Source organism: Silene latifolia, chromosome 10 (assembly GCF_048544455.1).
Source record: "Silene latifolia isolate original U9 population chromosome 10, ASM4854445v1, whole genome shotgun sequence".
NCBI lineage: Eukaryota > Viridiplantae > Streptophyta > Magnoliopsida > Caryophyllales > Caryophyllaceae > Silene > Silene latifolia.
In genome coordinates, this window is record NC_133535.1 from 52002736 (window position 1) to 52022260 (window position 19525).

The following is a 19525-nucleotide window of genomic DNA, read 5'->3' on the forward strand; positions in this document are numbered from 1 at the left end:
TCCTCCTTCTTATATAGAACTAATCCTTAGTAGGGTTTAGCTTGCTTGTTCTCCAAGGCAACACTGTTGTACATCTGATGGGCTTTGATTCAGCTCCCCTGACCTGCTATCTGTGACCCGCGGATCCCTTTCTTTACTTAACCAAATCACCGAGCACATTAGGCCTTTAGCCCAGCTTCCCTTCGTTGGCCCAATATGTGAAATAGGGCTCAAACAGTTATACTTACTACGCGTTCTTAAACTTGGCTCCAACTCTCCTTACGATTAAGCTACTGATGTTTTAGCTTCTTGTTCCTATGTGAATTTGTTGGATTAGTATGTTTTCTTTGTGGATCTAGCCGACCTAGAAGCTTAAATTAAGCTAATACATGATGTAAACCTATCACAGGTTTTAACGTGTTTGAGTAATTTTGCAGCGGAATAAATTTTTATGTGTTTTTATGTTTAAATTGGAACGAAAATAAAGGGATATGAAGCGAATTGCTCTCCTTCCTCGCAAGAAATTCGGGACAACTCACAACTAGCACTCAACCTCGCAAGACTGAATGTGTATTATCTCACCCTCGTAAGAACGAAATAATAAATCTAATACCTTGCAAGCAATTAGAACTAACAAGAAACTCTTGTATTAATCTCTCAACTTGAATGAATAAAACTGAATACAATGACCATTATTTATAGTGAAATAGATGACATAGAGACTTCTAAGGACTTCCTAATTCAGGCATGTAAGCCTTTCCTTAAACTGACTCAAAGAACTTTCCTAAACTCGATCTTAAGAGAATTGGCGAATTGCCTTATTACAACTTTTCTAGGATCAAGAAATAAACAACAACTACTTTAAATTTATTAACTAAAATAAAATAAGGACATATAATAAAATATCAGTTATAGAACCGTCATAGCCACCTTGAGATTTGTGCCCAGTAGCTCACCTAACCGTGTCCATCATCACGCCATCCTCGTTCCTCCATGTTATCATATTTACTAAACTCAAGCCCTTTTTGAAACCTTTGGAAATGTGAGTTACATTTCGAGAAATTAAGACTTCATTTTCTGTCAACTCCAATGCTCCCGCATCATTCTCCCCTTCTTTTTGAGAATTTGACCTCAAATTGTCGTCTTCAAGATACGGTGATAGATCTCCGACTTTAAATGTAGCACTTACCCCTCCATATTCGCTTGGTAAGTCCAGCTTGTATGCATTCGACCCATAGCATTCTAACACTTTGAATGGTCCATCGGCTCTTAGCATCAATTTATTCTTCCTCTTGGACGGAAACCTTTCTTTCCTTAAGTGTAACCAAACAAGATCACCAACTTTGAAAATGGGTTGTCTTCGATTCTTGTTTGCTTTCTCCTTGTATTTAGCATTAGCCTTCTCGAATTGATCTTGTACCTGTTCACAAGTGCGAAGAAAAGTAGCTTGCCTCTCTTTAGCCTCAAAACTCAAGACATCTTTCTTTGGTATAGGAACCAAATCGATAGGTAGATACGGATTGATCACATATACAATCTCAAATGGTGTTCTTCCCGTTGTAATTGATGGGGTTCGATTATAGGGAAACTCGGCATGAGCTAGTTTGATATCCCAATCTTTCGTGCTCTTGCTCACTAGACCTCTCAATAAGCTCCCAAGTGTCCGATTAGTCACCTCGGTCTGCCCATCGGTTTGGGGATGATGGGACGTACTAAACAGCAACTTCGTACCAACCAACCTCCACAACGTCTTCCAAAAGTAGCTCAAGAACTTAACATCTCGATCCGACACAATGGTAAGAGGAATACCATGTAATCTCACAATCTCCTTATAATAAAGTTCAGCAACTTTTGTAGCATCATCGGTTTTATGACATGGAATAAAATGAGCCATCTTTGAGAATTGATCCACAACGACCATAATCGAATCCTTTCCACGTTGAGTTCTAGGTAAACCAAGTATGAAGTCCATACTTACCCCGTTCCATGGCTGCGTAGGTACTGGTAAGGGCGTGTATAACCCTTTGGTGAATGAACTCTTCGCCTTTTGACACACCACGCACTTAGCCACAATATTTTGTACATCGTTGATCATCTTAGGCTAATAAAAGTGTTCACTTACAATATCATAAGTCTTATTAACACCGAAATGACCAGTAATAGCTCATCCATGCGCCTCTCGAACTAAGAGTTCCTGAATCGATCCTTGAGGTATGCACAATCGATTCCCTTTAAACAAGTATCCATCTTGAACTATGAATAACCCTGTAGGTTCAATAAGCTCCTTAGCAAAGTTAGGATCCTCTTTGTACAACTCCTTGATATGTTCAAACCCGAGCAACCTCGCATCCAGCTCAACCAACAACACATGTCTTCTTGAAAGCGCATCAGCCACTACATTCGAGCTTCCCGTCTTATACTTCGATAAAAAAGTAAAAGATTGTAAAAACTCCACCCATTTAGCATGTCTTGGATTCAATTTTTGCTGCCCATGAATATGTTTTAAAGCTTCGTGATCTGAATGCAATACGAATGGTTTAGGTCGCAAATAATGACTCCAATGATCTAAAGCTCGCACTATCGCATAAAACTCCTTATCGTAAGTCGAATAGTTCAATCTCGCACTACCCAACTTCTCGCTAGAGTAAGCAATGGGGCGTTTCTCCTGCACTAGTACGGCGCCAATACCAACACCGCTTGCATCGCACTCAACTTCGAACAACTTATCAAAATTTGGAAGTACTAAAACAGGTCCGGAACATAGCTTGCTTTTTACCTCCTCAAACGCCTTTTGTGCACTCGTAGTCCACACAAACTCGCTTTCTTTGTCAATTCCGTGATAGGAGCCATGATTGAACTGAAACTTTGAATAAAACGTCTATAAAATGAAGCTAGGCCATGAAAACTTCGTACCTCCGTAGTAGATTTAGGAATAGGCCATGCTTGAATATCTTCTATTTTTGACGAATCCATGCTCACTCCATCTTTTCCCACAATGTAACCAAGGAATGTTACACTAGGAACCATGAATGTACACTTCTCGAGCTTACCAAATAACTTATGTTTCCTCAACATCTCGAATACAACACGAAGGTGTTGCTTGTGTTGCACCTGAAAGGCATCACGAGCCATTCGTATAGCCCTTGCTTCGTTTTGAATGCGCTCTTCCATTCATCTCATTCTCGAATCCTCATTTGATGATATCCACTTCTTAAATCCAGCTTTGAGAACACACACGAACCAGTAAGCTCATCTAACATATCATCGAGCCTAGGCATAGGAAAACGGTATTTGATTGTGATATTATTCACTGCTCTACTATCGATACACATTCGCCAAGTTCCATATTTCTTAGGCACCAATAAAGCTGGCACAGCACACGGACTCAAGCTTTCTTGTACATAGCCTCGATCAATCAACTCTTGCACTTCTCTTTGCAACTCATTTGCTTCTTCGGGATTGCATCTATAAGCGGGCTTATTAGGTAAAGAAGCTCCTGGAATCAAATCAATTTGATGCTCGATACCCCGTTTTGGTGGTAGTCCATTCGGTAATTCATCGGGAAATACGTCACCAAACTCATCCAACAACTCTTGCACGACTGCCTTGTTGCTATCTTCACTCGCCAATTCACGCACCAACAACACATAAGTCGGATCTCCACGAGTCAATGCATCCTTAATCTCGGTTTCTTCTAAAACTAAGCTCCTTTTAACACTCGGCCTTTTCTTCTTACTTGATGATAAAGGATTCAGATGATACTTTGCCTTTCCTTTAGTCACAATGTAAACATTACTCCTGCCTTCGTGTCCAACTTTTCGACCAAATTGCCATGGTCGTCCCAAAAGGATATGACAAGAACTCATCGGTATCACATCACACCAAACCTCATCCTCATATAGCCCCAATTTGAATGAAATTAAAGATTGTTTCTTCACTTGGATCTCATTGTTTCCATCAAGCCAATGCAATTTATAAGGTTTAGGGTGATTTCGACTTGATAATTTCAGTTTATCGACCAAATACCTCAACACCACATTAGTACAAGATCGACTATCAATAATAAGGTTGCAAAGTTGATTTTGTACCTTACATCGAGTGTGAAAAATCTGCTCTCTTTGCTCATCTTCGACCATAGTAGCCTCGGCATGTAGATTACGAATCACTAATGCTTCCTTCTCTTCGTCACTATAAGGATCAATCAAATGAACCTCCTCTTCCTCGTCTTCACTTGCTGCCTCTTCCGTCTCTTTCTCATGTTCAGGTAGTATAAAGTTTGGAATCATATCACATAATTCATTAATTGTTAGGACACGCTTTTGTGGACATTCGTTAGCAATATGTCCATAACCTTGGCATTTGAAACAACGCCTCAATGAATTCCCCTTGTTCTCCACGACACCACTCTTAGCTTTGTCCTTGACTTCCTTCTTTTGAATCTCCTTAGGCTTGCTTTGTGGTGGTTTGGAATAAGAACCCGAGCTAGAACTAGAATCTGCTCCTTTCGAATAAGCATAGGGCTCCTTGCTTTGTCATGTTTCTCAAACTTTAGAGCCAATCTAAAAACATCATCAAATCCTTCGTAATTTTGGATTTCAACTCGTGTTGCAAGTGAAGGTGTTAAGCCCCTGATAAATCTCGCCACTCTAAGCTCTTCTTTCTCATCAAGATCACAAAGAATCGACATCCTCTCAAATTCCTTCAGATAATCAGTTACGGACATGCCTTCTTGTGGTAAAGATTGTAGCTTTAGATAATTCTCTTGTTCGTAATCTCTTGGCACGAATTGTTTCATTAAGTGCTTCTTCAATTTCTCCCAAGAATCAATTTTAGGTTTTCCAACCTTCTTTATTTGTTTCTTTAAATTTTCGTACCATAAAGAAGCATATTTAGTAAGTTTAAGAATAGCTACCTTGAATTGCCTATTGTCATCGTAGTCCTTGTATTCGAAAACCCGTTTTGTTTTGCCGAATCCAATCCATGAACTTCTCCGGATCCATATCACCATTAAACTCCGGGATGTCAAGCTTCAAACCACGATCATCATCATTCTTGTATTTCGTCTTTCCCCTTGGACGTGGTTCATCAACCTCTGACTCGGAATGGCTATCCTCGTCGCCCTTCTGTTTCTCTTTGTTCTTTAACGTGGTAGCAATATTCTTTAGAACGTAGGACATCTTAGCCATCTCGTGTTTTAGCTCTTCATGCCCTTCTTGCCAAGTCTTTGGAACGTTATCTCCCTTGCTAGAATCGGCATCGTCTGATCTCGTCATCTCCCAAGATTAATTTGTTAAGCAACAAACTAATAACGTGGCTCTGGTAACCAATTTGATGTAAAACTATCACAGGTTTTAACGTGTTTGAGTAATTTTGCAGCGGAATAAATTTTTATGTGTTTTTATGTTTAAATTGGAACGAAAATAAAGGGATATGAAGCGAATTGCTCTCCTTCCTCGCAAGAAATTCGGGACAACTCACAATTAGCACTCAATCTCGCAAGACTGAATGTGTATTATCTCACCCTCGCAAGAACGAAATAATAAATCTAATAACTCGCAAACAATTAGAACTAACAAGAAACTCTTGTATTAATCTCTCAACTTGAATGAATAAAACTGAATATAATGACCCTTATTTATAGTGAAATAGATGACATAGAGACCTCTAAGGACTTCCTAATTCAGGCATGTAAGCCTTTCTTTAAACTGACTCAAAGAACTTTCCTAAACTCGATCTTAAGAGAATTGGCAAATTGCCTTATTACAACTTTTCTAGGATTAGGAAATAAACAACTACCTTAAATTTATTAACTAAAATAAAATAAGGACATATAATAAAATATCAACTATAGAACCGTCATAGCCACCTTGAGATGCGTGCACAACAGCTCACTTAACCGTGTCCATCATCACGCCATCCTTGTTCCTCCATGTTATCATATTTACTAAACTCGAGCCCATTTTGAAACCTTTAGAAATGTGAGTTACATTTCGAGAAATTAAGACTTCATTTTCTGTTAACTCCAATGCTCCCGCATCAATACATGTCGACTAGCTTGCAATTTATCAAATTTACAAGCTAGTCATTTTGCTAAACCATGAGAGATTCTCTTACAATAAGCAACACATTTTTCATGCTACCTTCACTAGTGTACTACAATAATTTCTCACACATACTACCTTTGTGGTTCTTGGTGCTCGACCAGATAATATATACCAAAAAAAATACTCTCACAGCTAAGCAAAATTTTGCTTTAAAATAGACAACATAGCCCCGGTAAATGAAAAATTGAACAAGTAGCCATGTAAGATATACAAAAGCAAACTACATTTGTCTATGCCAAATGAAAAATTGAATAATGATTTATAGATGAAGGGAATCCTTCAAGGAATATTACACATCTATGTACATTTTACTCTCTGCTGTATTTGTGAATTGTGATTAAGTAGCTAATGTACCCAGAACAAACGGGTTATCAATCTTGTGCTTACAGTACCACAGTACGTATATACATCTACAAACATGAAACATATACGAAAGGCATCTCGGATACATAAAAGATGAAGACAAGCTTATGCTTACAGTTTGATGAGATTGCGCTCCAATTATTTTATGTCTTTATGCATTCCAAAGTGGTAGCTTCTTCACAGTGTTGCACCCAGGCCAAATTGAACTGTCATGGCAAGCATTGCCATATCCACTCTCTTGAGCAGACCCGGTAGTCCAAGTGGATCAGTATACATGGCAGTGAAGGAGCATGTTACCAAGGCTCGGAGATACGAAGGAAATTTCTAGGAGGCTGCCTCCACCCTTCTTCCATTAAAATGAGGTTAAGCCTAACCACTAGCTTTTCCACAATTTCATCTTCTACACGGTTGTTCAATGGATTCCTTGTTTTCTGAAACACCAAAAACCTTTAAGGTTTTTTACATGTTTATTTCCAATAAGTAGTTTATTAAGGTCAAACCACTAAAGGGATACCCAAAACAAAAACAAAAAAAGATAACACTGAATTCTCGCGAAGTACAAAACAGTGAACAAAAGAGCCAGAAATAAAAACCCAAACCACAGAAATGAAGACTACGTACTTGCACAGTCGCACCACAATTCTACCTATATGATTTTTTAACACATTTATCGGAGAAACAACAAATAACTCGCAAACATGTACCATAGGAACAACAATAAGTCTCTCTTGTGACGGGTCACATTTCGTCACAAGCTCAAGACGGGGTAAATGTGACCCATATAAGACGAAATGTAACCACACCTATTTTCTAAGCTATAACAGCTATGGTCACATTTGTCGTTAAAATGGCGACATTTGAGCTTGTGGCGAAAAGTGTCTGTCACAAATGACAATTTGTGTAGTAAGAAACCATTACAAAATATAAGCAGAAAAGGAAAAAGAGGAACAAACAAAAAGTTTTACCTTTATTTCTTTGTAGAATTGCAAATATTGCAATGCCTCTTCATAGTAGCTGCAGTGATATAGAAGAATGGCATAGTCTCTTAACTCGTCAAAGTCTGCTTCCAGTAGAATGAGACGTTCACAAGCTGAAATCCAGAGAAGGGCGAGGGGAAGAAGCATTATGAACCACAGCACAAGGTAATAGCTCCCTCATAGCTTGTAATCTTACCGTATTATCCAAAAACAGAGACTATAGTGTAAATTTGACAACAAATGTGAAGCACAAGGGATAAACTTTGCAAGAGCACTAGAGAGTGTTGCACCAAAGAAGATTATTCCCATAACACTATCTGCATTCAGCAGTGAAGCAACGATATTGCCTCAATGTAATAGCATGAATCTCAAACTGATACTCTGTAAATGTTGCAGAACATATTTTGAAATAACTGTCCTATTTCAGAGTAGAGAGAGGTGGTCTCCAGAGAGGATGTCACATATTACCATAACGTGAGACAACTCATAGTCTCATACAACATACCACTATACCAGAGTAAAAACTACGGAGGGACAAAAAAGAAAGGATGATATTAAATTACGGAGTGTATTTTCACAGTACGCTTTTTACTAATTGTTGAGCACCACTTTCCATTAGCATACCCTTACTTAGAAAAAACCCTAACCAAATTCTTTGAATTTATAACAATACAAACTCGCAAGTTAATCAGATTTCTTCAATAAAAAAAAAAGGTTAATTTAATTTATTCATAACTATTAACTATGGTAGAATATGTATTTGATTCATTAAATGTTAATTACTAATGAAATTAATTGTTTTTTAAACTTAACTTGGAGTTTGGGGATTTTAGGTTCGGGAGTGCTGGGTGATGGTGGTCGGATGGCGGCACAAGTAGAGGGCAGTGGAGCGGAGGGCGAAGGAGTGCAATTGTTGGTGGACGCCGTGATGTAGTGGCTGCCCACCGGTTGAGTTAGGTGGAGGATGAGCATGAGGGAGGGGGTGTTTACTGATGGGTCATGGGGATGATGTCGTCGGGGAATGGAAGGAGCCGGTCGCCGGTGGAGTCAGGTAGTGGTCGTGGAGTGATATATTGGTGTGCCGGAGTTGATGGGTTGGTGGGGCCGTGGGGCATTATGCAATACAGATGATTTTTTTTTTCTTCAATTGTTCAATGTAGTACGGAGAATTAAAAATGTGGAAAAATGAAAGGGGTAGCATGGCAAAAACCGTACTAAAATGAATAAAATGTGTACAGCGAAAATACACCCCCTAAAATAACAATCTTTATGTGAGGTCTTGTGATAAAATTCAGGGTTATTTAACAAGAATAATCCAAACAATGGCCACCTTCTCAAAATACTCCGAACTTTATTTTAACTCAGAATAAACTATACTATTGACCCCGTCTTCTTATATTACATTCGGTAACCGGCTACCTGTTTAACAAGTCACACAACTTCATTCTCCTTGCAAACCCACCCATGACTCACACTACCCATATCATCACCATATGACCAACACCACGACCACCATCCACCTTAACCATCTATGCCCAAATCACAGAGAGAGAATCTTCACATTAACAGGCTATCTATTGTATTTATTTAATTCTGCTCACATATTCGTTAAATTATAAGGTAACACTAATTAGACCAAGGATTTTAGGTTTGATTATGAATTTGTTGTTGTTTTGGGGCGCACTTCTGGACTCAGTAGGTCAATTTGCTCGTGGTGCGGTATTGGATAATGGTGACTATGAATTATGATTATGAGCACAGTTTATGAAATCAGTGAATGGTTCATTTTGTTGGCGATGGAGTTTTGTAGAAAAACACCTAATTTTGCCTAGTGCGTTAGGTGGTTTGAAGCCTTGGCAAAATGGAGGAACTGTTTTGAAAGATTGTTCAGAAGGTTACTGATGATGTTCTGAAATTTGCTCAAATCAATACCATGTTAATGACACCACCCCAGAAATCCCAAAGACCAAATTAACATTTCCTCCAAATTAATTTGGGGATTAGGGTTCTGAAAATTACCTTTATTATTGATGGAGAGAAGAGGAGGCGATCGTTACCCGACAACCTAACCAAGTCTCTTCACCACTACGACAACCACTCCTCACAAACCTATCGTCAACGTTCACCTTTCGAAGCACATCAACAATCAAATCGAGGCTTTGAAGAAGGGGAAATGGTGTGAAAATCGGTGCTCAAGGTTGAGGAATATTGGCAGTGTAGTGAGAGGTGAATTGTGACATGAAGTTAAGGGGGTTGATGGAAGGTGAAGGTAGTTGGTGAACGAGATTGTTAAAGAAAAGGGGGGAAGGAGGGTAAAAAAACAAAAGAACAAGTCACCGGATGATTTACCTGCTTTCATAGGTAAAAAATGACCTAAGTGCAATATGAGTGGAAGAGGGCAATAATTTGGTTTATTTTGAGTTAAATTAAAGTTTGGATTATTACGAGAATACGTCCAATAGTTTGGATTATTTCTGTTATACCATAAAATTTATCCGGAGTTCGTTTAAAATGAGAATTAGTGTTCATGGTAAAGAGTAATGTGAAGTTGATGCTTACAAGTTACAATGTAAATACACACTTGGTTTCATGCCGACCTGAAAACCCAACCCGACCCGACCCCTTATTTCAGGATAAAGACCCGAAAATTTCGACCAAGCGACCCGTTCGACCGGAACACGAAATGACCCGTTATTTTTAGGTTCGACCTGTTGGGTCATAGGTAAATCAAGAATTTTATTAAAATATTAATATTTTATATTATATTTGAAATAATAATTAAAAATTTATTATTTTTAATACTTCAAATTACAAAAACAATTAAAACATCAATTTTATATTACTTTTATAATATTTAATAATAAAATAAGTATCAAAAAAATGTTATTTTTATTATTATGTCAATATAATTAATGTAAACATTGAATATGATTAAAATATTAATTTTAAATAGGTTTTACTTTGTAAAAAAAAAAATTGATTAAAAAAATAGTAAAAAAAGGTGTTAGGAACTATTTTCTCACCCGTATTCTGATCCTAACCCGACCAGTGACCTGTATGACCCAACCCGTATTCTGACCCAACCCGCCCGACCCATTTGTCAGGTCTACATGCAGGCAATTTTATTTCACCACATATGTTTTACAAATCTTCCCAAAATGTTGCAAGATTTCTAATCAGGTATAATTGGACTAATTTTGTAACAGCCAACCCTGCTAAGTTCAAATTACTCGCAAGACTAGTGATACTAATAACAAAGTCAGAATAGATAAAGAACATTTATATGTTAAGAAAAGAATGAGAGTATGAGACCCTGGACAAACTCTAATTTGTTTTGACAGTTTGTAATGGTTTTATACATTATACGATGGATGTGTAATGTGGTGCTTTACTCACTAGTATCACAATAACATCTGCCCACGTCAAAGGTGCATACATCATCTTCAATGCATTTCACCTATTCATTTGAACACTGATTACTTATCATGTTTTACTTTCATTCTTTTCTTATTTCTATTTTTCTTTTAATGATTTCCATGTCATTGCCGAATTCAAAAAATGATTCATGTTAGCTGACCCAAAATCAATTTGAGATTAAGCTGCTGGTGTTGTTTGACACATATTATGAGATAAATGGCATGCCACTTCAAAGCAACAAAAACACTTAAATTAGATATGTTTAAGCGGATAACATACCAGATAGTGCACGTCTCATGTCTCCAAAAAGCACACTTGTCCATACACCACGATCTAACCTATGCTGCGCAGCTTTTGCAGATGCACGCTCAAAGCCACTGAAATAAGTGGCACAATGCCTTGAGAAACTCACAAGCAAAAAGCAAAGAGATACAGAAGAAGTGGACGATAGAGGTCAATGACACTCAACCTATCTATGCAGTTAGCTGCATCTGCTGCCATTAAAAACAAACTTTTCGAATGCCCCTGATGAAATGGCCAATAGGTAGCCTTCAAATTTCTCAGAACCTGCAACAAGCCAACAACCACAACTACATCAGTGTCCCCCCTAAGAACTTTCACATTAAATCATTAAGCAACAATGGGCAAACACCTCACTATCAGCTCAAGTGTTATAATCTTAATGTACACTTGTCTAATAACAACCAAGCTTGATAGCACTCAAAATTGTGAGCTTGTTGATTTTACGTGAATACGTCTCAAGTTTGTTCAATAAAATTAAGGTTTTAAGGATTTGCTTTCAACTGTTCATTCAAAATTTCTTCAACTGTTCTTTCAAAATTTATACATCACTTGAGCTCAAGTTACGAAAGGAAATATCTAAGTAATAAATGTGAATTTCTAGGATAAACAACGAAATTTTGGACTAATCTACCTTGTCAACAAAATTGTAACTCATAATTTAACAAGGCAAATTAGCTCAAAATGTATAATACCATTTAATGATATATTTTTCGCGTTATTGCTGGCAAAAAATATGTATTGTCATTTAATTAAACTGGGTCAAAGGAGAGGACGCCGGAGCCCGGAGGTTCCACACGTTCTCGGTATATTGGAGATCCCTTCAAGAGTTCAAGTGTGATTAGACCTAGAGTTCAGGTGTGATTACTGATTAGACCACTAGTGTAGTGTTACCACTGAGTTTATAGACGGAGAGATGGATAAACTTAACACAATGAGACAGTACGGAGATAAGAGGTCAAATCTATAATTCTTGCTTATCAGGCTTATTGATTAGGGAGGGGTCTGATGCTATGTTACATGGACTCGTTTAGAAGTATCCCACACGGGTGCGAGTAAAAGTGCCAAAAAAACTAATTGTTATATAGAACTAGAGATTCATTTATACATTCTAGTGACAAAGTAGTTATAATGTGGATGCAATGGAGGAGTCATGATGTGGGTGCACTTATACATTGTACATTATTATTCTACACTTCAGTCTGGGCAAGGAGTCAAGTGTAGAAGTCTCGACGGGATATAACTATAGAAGTACAAAACCTACCTCAACCAACAGTGATTCTGCAGTCATTATGTGTTGTTCATCAGATTCATTGCATTTCTTCTTATTGTACGCTCGAGGGAGACTCGCAGGATCATGTGGGTAGTAAATTTCCACGTCAAAGTTTATGACACCCCAAAGCTGCAACATTTTAAGGACTTCTGACTGAATAAGAGATAACATGGCAACAGAGCCACTACGCTGTGCCAGAACCTGTATGCAAGTAATCAACCTTAGAGAATCACTAATGTCCATTGAAATAATCTAGTTACTAGAGAAACGTAATTGAGTGACAAAAGTTATCAGTCAATATTCCATACCGAGTGAAGATAAAAGATTCTTGGATCGGGTCGATAACCTGCAGCGGCTCTTCTGAAACCCTATCAAGGTAAATTGATTAACTACTGAAGAACTGCAGTAAACATCTTAACTTCCACAGCTTGATACTGGACATGCAAAATAAATGAGTTACAAACTATGAAAGTATGAAGTTGCAGTTTCAAGATGACATGATAAAAATCAGGGAAGGGGCGCGCCTCAGGTACACGAGGTCGATTGTATTTGCAAACAAACATGTATTTTTCCATAATAAAATATTGTTGCAAGGAGACTCGTATTTTGTTATAGAAAAAGACTAACATGTAATGAAACGATAAATGGACAAAGGAAGGGTGTTGTGTAAAGTGCCCCCGATGCGACGTGGCTAATCCGTATGCATCCAGCATGTATATCAAAAATAGTTTCTAATACAGTTATTGAAGATTCATTTAATTCTTGACCTGACACGAAATTGACAGCAGATAATTAAAATAGCTATAAACCTTTTTTTTTTTAAATGGTCATTGGAATTGTGACCAAGAGGTGTGCTTACCATTCCAAGACAACATTACTGTGACGTGACCATGGTTTAGCTCGGTCGATACGTCTTGTAAATAGGCAATAGATGATAAAATATCTACAAAAGCTTTTAAAATAAATACGACCGCGATAACCACTATGGCCAAGATGATATCGCAACACCGTTACCGCAACCGATAATGTGATTTTAAACCATGCGTTACCGACACCGCAATTTCAAACCCTCACCATACAAGATAAAAATATCACTGTGTTAATGTTCAAAACATTTACAAAGTGATCCCGATATGTTGTCGTCATTACCCATATTTAATACTATGGCACGCGATGCGGTGAAGGTACCCCCTAATGGACCAAGCACGTCACTGTGCCCTTCACTTCTGCGTGCATTTTAAACTCGGTTGAAATAATGCATCTCTCAAGCACGAAACAAGAGTACATAACAAGCAGATCAAATCAGACAAGTGAAGTTAAGCAGCTTCCACAAGCCTCTATGTAACTCAAAAGGCATAAACTATTGTGTCCATTTGTTTTCCCTTCCCTTATCTAATTTCTCTCTAATTGTCATAGTGCATTTGTACTTTCCTAGCAAGTGGCAATGGCATATTAGTTGGTGCTCAATGAACCAGCAAAACATTACAACTCCTTTGAAAAATACCTTTGTGATGTACAAGTACTTCTCTACGTTGTCCAAAAGATCCTCCGGAGATGAAGCATATGAGGAGCGGTAGTGAGGGCAATAGCCTGTTGAAAGATGGCCCAGCCTGTCCAAGAAAGCATCCACGGGAAGAGGAACAGAAGAGTGAGATATGAGGGAATCATCCTCGGCTGCAATATATAGAGCTGTTTTCCCCAGGTCCACATGCTTGTTGATACAGATGCTAGTCTCTCTCTCAATCTCAGACAAGTTTCGGATCTGTGAGCAGAACCCATCCCTTGCAGCCTGTTCATCAACATCATGTGCTGATGTTAAGGAGAGAAACAAAGATGCATAAAACATTGTAATTAGCAATGAAAACAACTATAGGCGGCGATACTACTGGTAGGCAAGGTGTACCAACCCTCAAAGATATGAAGTATCATCATCAGTACATCTTAATGTAGCAAAATCCTTAACGCAGATACTTCTATTTTGGCAAAATAAATTACTACATAATGCACAGCAAGGCACAGATCCATGTACCACACAGCTATTGTGAACATTTAAGCAAGCCAAACAAACACTAAGTGTCATTATATGCTAGTATCTCAGTGTGTCAAAAAAAAAAAAAAAAGTTTCCGTAAAAGCCAGAACTACTGAAACAGGCTAACTACATTACTTCACGAATGTGTTCAGAACATATACAGCTTTTGTGCCACTAATCGAACAGAAAGAAATCTAATGATGTAGGAACTAGCAGCATTACAATAGAACAACCCCAATATTAAGTGCTCCCATAAATCCACACATGCACGACGTGCCATGTCAATCGGCACACCCCCAGCTATCATTTGCTCCCATAAACCTACCCCGTCTTCAACTCATGAGTACACTACCAACGTCATCTTGGCCTAGTGACTGAGACTAGGAGCCTACGTATGATAAGTCGCATATTCAAATTCCTCTTGTAATTATAATGACCTTGTGAGTTGTGCCTCCTTTCTCACAACAATAACAATAAGAAACTAAAGAAAACTCGGGGTACACTACAAATTATAGGTGAGAAGGTGTTTTGTATAAGACCACTTAAGAACCAACTTATTATTTAAAATAAAAATAACACACTGTACACAACTTCAAGACTCAAATAAAAATATCATTTCAGGCCTTCAAGTTTTTTATCTTCTCGACATCTACTTGTGACCTTCAATCCTTCCTTGTTCACCAGAAGTCGTTCACAAACACCTCACATTTTCACCTTCTCTCTTCTCTCTTCTCTCTCCTCTCTCCTCTCTCCTCTCCACCATTTTTAGTCCTCCAAATTTCCTTACTGCCTCTAACTACTGAACATTTAGTAGATAAAATGTTAAGTATCAAAAACGACATTAACAATTACATGATCTTCAAAAAAGCTACTCACAAAAACTGCTCCCACTCCCTAGATTTCATTCGTATACAGCGACAAAGAGTTTTCAAAGTATGAAATCGTAACTAATCTTTTCAATATTCAAAAGTAACTAAGAAAGATTTACTGAGTAACACTCATGATAGTCATGATCATAAATTCTTTTGAAAAGTATGTGTGTTTTCTGAAGAAGAACCATGTTACTTTTCATAGAGCTTAGTTTTAAAAGGGGTGAGACACACCAAGGGGACGACGGCTCGAGGCGGCAAAAAGAAAGGCACAATGTCAAGTCGCGCGCCTTATAGACACGAGAGGCATAGTTTGTAGAACTAGTATATTCTAGCTCATTTTTCTGTGCAATATTTCTCTTTTTTTTTTAAAGAGTGTTATATATAATAGAGTAAACACAGTTAAGGATCATATGCCAAAGAGAACAGCATAACAAAAGGACTAGTAGAAAAAAATAAAAATACTCCCTCCGTTCCGGTCATTCGTTTACCTATTACATTTTTGGGTGTCTCATTAACTTATTTACTTTTCTATATTAGGAAGTTTTTTATGAGGAATTTGATCATACACACCATTATGGTCGACTTGTCAACCACTAACAACCACCACAAATAGTATCCTCCCTTTTCCTTGGTCTTTGTGCCTAAACCAAAGGTAAACAAATGACCTGGATGGAGGGAGTATTAAAATTGCATAGTAGTGTGCCTCGATGGCGTGCCTTGTCTACGAGGCATACTTAAGGTGTGCCAAGGTGTTTTGGCTACTGCCTTGCCCGGCCTTGGGCATAAGCACACCTGTGACGTGCTTTTTTAAACTAAGGCATAGAGCATCATTAAGGTGCTGGTCTTATAAGTTATAGGAGTAACTTATAAGGTCAGGGCATCAGCATTGATGACTATAGTATTTCCATCATCTTACTCAACTATCCACCTCCGTTTTTCACTCATCACCAAATATCACCCAAAATAATTCTACATGAACACATCATGAGTTATACCCGCAATTTTCTCTCTCAATTTCAAATAATATCAAAGTTGGTCTCTATAAGTAAATAAAGAAAGGAACAATTAGTACTCCGTAGAACTAGGAAGCCAATAATCGCGTCACATCTAATTCCGACAATATAAAATTAGTACTCGGTAGAACCACCAAGCCAATAATCACAAATTTATCCGCACATAATTAATAACAAAGAGAACTAGTAAGTACGATTAACAGCAACAAATAAATAAATAAATAAAAAGTAAAATTAAAGTGGAAAGAAATGAATTAAGAAAACAAGGAAAGATAGATACACGAGCATGAGTGGTGTCAGCAGCAGAAGAATGAAGGGCATCATGAAGCACAAATTTCAAATCTTTGGATGAGAATTGTGATCGGCAAAATACTCTAAAACTGCAGGATTTTGTACAAGGGAGAAGAGGTGGTGACCAAATTGATGCTGAAATCCATGAAGATGATGTTAGTAATGTTGTTGTTGGAACAATATCCATGTCTGCCTACTACTCGTATAATATTCAAGCTCAGATATTGATGCTAAACAGTAAACACCATAAGCTCATTTATTTACCTTAGATCTCCTAAACGGGTCGTCTTGATGAGCGTTAGATCCGCTCACATCATTTCTCAAAAAGGCTACACATACACATTGTGTACAAATTTTTTGTACACAAACCAATAGCTACGTGACACGTGGCAAACCATAGTTAGTTAAGTTAGATTAATTTAGGGTTAGATTAGTCATTTTGTATATATATAGTCAATTAATTTATGGTTAGTTTTATTTCATTATTTGATTTATTTTGTTTCCATTTAAATTTAGTCAATTACTTAAAAATAGAATTATTTATTATACAATTAAATTAATTTCGGCAAAATCTTAATTATCATATTCAATTACATCTGACTAACTTTTGCATCAATCAAAGTTTTGCATCAAATTAACGAAATCCGAATTTTAAATAATTCGCCTAAATTAGGGTTCATTCAAAAATAGATGCCCAATAACGCCCAATCGTAGAAAGAACCTGCTCTTGTGTTTTGTTGGATTCATCACCAACCACCATATTCTTTAATTCATCACCATGCCCATTTCATCATCATCTTTATTAACCAAAATTAAAATCCCACCATTAACCAACATTCCACCATCATAATTTACCAAACTCACCACCATCGTGGTCAAACTTTCGCACCAACAACAAGCAGCTACCACTGCTCAATTCCAAATCGTTCCGTCACAGACCGAGCATCGAAGCAGGCAATCTTCGCACAAGGCCACCATACATTAAAGCTTCAGTCACCACATCCCCATTTCGCACTCGGAATCAAAACCCGAGTCCAATTCACCACAAAGTTCGACAACCCGAAAACCCGAATCGGAGCTCCTCAATTCGCACCACCGTACTCGCCATTAACTACTAGTAGCAGCTCCCCACACCTCCTTGTCTAAAGCGCCGAAACCCGATTTCAATTTTAGTAATAGAATTCAATTAGGAATTGATTATTTGTATAAGGATTCATCAATTTTGGCTTACTCTCCGTTGAACGATTTTGATTATTTGTATAAGGATCCATCAATTTTATTAATAGAATTCAATTAGGAATTAATTATTCGAATAAAATTAGGGTTCAAATAATTACGTTTTTTTCGAAAAATAAATCAATTATAAAAGAAATTACTAAATCAGAAAAACAAAGTAATTCCTAAATTCTTTTAATCAATTCCTAAAACCGTTGAATCTGAATTGGGAATTTAGAAAAATAAATGAAAGATAAAAAAAAAAAAAAAAAAAAAAAAAAAAAAAAAAAAAAACTAACCATACAAAAAAACTATCCATAAAAAAAAACTAATCATAAATTAGTTAACTACATTTGCAAAATGACTAACCTAACCCTAAATTAATCTAATCTACTAACTATGGTTTGCCACGTGTCAAGTAGCTATTGGTTTGTGTACAAAAATTTTGTACACAATGTGTATGTGTATCATCTTCCCATCATTTCTGGTTTGCAAGGGCATTAGCAATAGATGAACCTCTAAGGAGGCGTTTGGTTCGCATAAAGGTATCGGTGTGGAATCAGGAATCATACCAGAGTGGTATGGGTTTAGAACACCATACTTGATACCTTGTGTTTGGTTCAGTTCAGGAATGAGGAATCAAAACGTTTTGTGTTCTATTTTATTGACTTTGATCTATTTACTTATGTACGCCGTATTAATTTTCTTATTTAAATTTCAAATATTAATTAGTTAAAAATTGTATATAATTTTTTTTATATATAATTTTTTTTAGTATTTTGATAGTTTTATTCTTAAATGTATATTCTTAAATGTATTGAAAATGTAGAATAAAAATGATTATTTGTATTTTTTATGGGAAAAAAGAGCTTAGAAGAATAATTAATTCACTACTACAAATCCAGGCAACCACAACGACCCTTTAACAACGCTTATTCACTAAAATCACCATAAGACGTTGTATAATGGATGGCGCGAATTTTATTAAACTTAATTACAACGGTTATCTGTTGTTAACCGTTGTTATTGGTTTTAACAACGGGTCAAACTTGCACAACCGTTGTTAATATAAAAACTAATAACAACAGTTTACTCTGTAATACATTATAACCGTTGTTAATAATTTTGCGCAAAATTAGTGAAAACTAATTACAACGGTTATATTGAAACCCGTTGTTAATACTTTTTAACAACGGTTTTCTAAGGACCCGTTGTTAATATATTATCTAATGACAACGGGTTTATGTGTAATAACTATTGTCAATACTTATACCATATTATATACCACACAAACACAGATCAGCTACAGCCACAAACACAAACACAAACACACAACCACATGCTCTTTCTCATCGTCTCTTTCTCATTGTCGCTTTATCATCACCGTCACTGTTGTTGTCATCATCTCTTTCTTTCTCTAATTATCAGGTAAATATCTATCGCTTTATGGTTTTAGGTTTTGTCATCTCCGTCATTATTGTTCTTTCTCTAATTATTTTATTTGCATGTGTTTTTCTCCGTCATTGTTCTTTCTCTAATTATTATTCGCTTAATTAGTTTTTCTGCGTTTATTAGTAAAACAAATTAAATAAAATAAAACAAAGAAGATGATGGAGAGGAATGCATAAACTTAATTAATTAATATACATACATAAACTTAATGCATTGCTAAAAATACAATTCTTAGATAT

At 36.9% G+C, this 19525-nt stretch overlaps 1 protein-coding gene across 1 annotated transcript; it reads right to left on the reverse strand.

The window, feature by feature from the left end:
- Window positions 1–6292: 6292 nt before the first annotated feature.
- LOC141605629 (uncharacterized) lies at window positions 6293–16934 on the reverse strand. The gene is made up of 8 exons (XM_074424489.1): window positions 16609–16934; window positions 13918–14202; window positions 12722–12781; window positions 12405–12614; window positions 11310–11407; window positions 11120–11217; window positions 7412–7536; window positions 6293–6877 (listed from the first exon to the last, which is right to left on the reverse strand). Exons 1-8 carry the CDS (start codon window positions 16804–16806, stop codon window positions 6740–6742), a joined length of 1212 nt encoding a protein of 403 aa, XP_074280590.1. The 5' UTR covers window positions 16807–16934; the 3' UTR covers window positions 6293–6739.
- Window positions 16935–19525: the final 2591 nt, after the last annotated feature.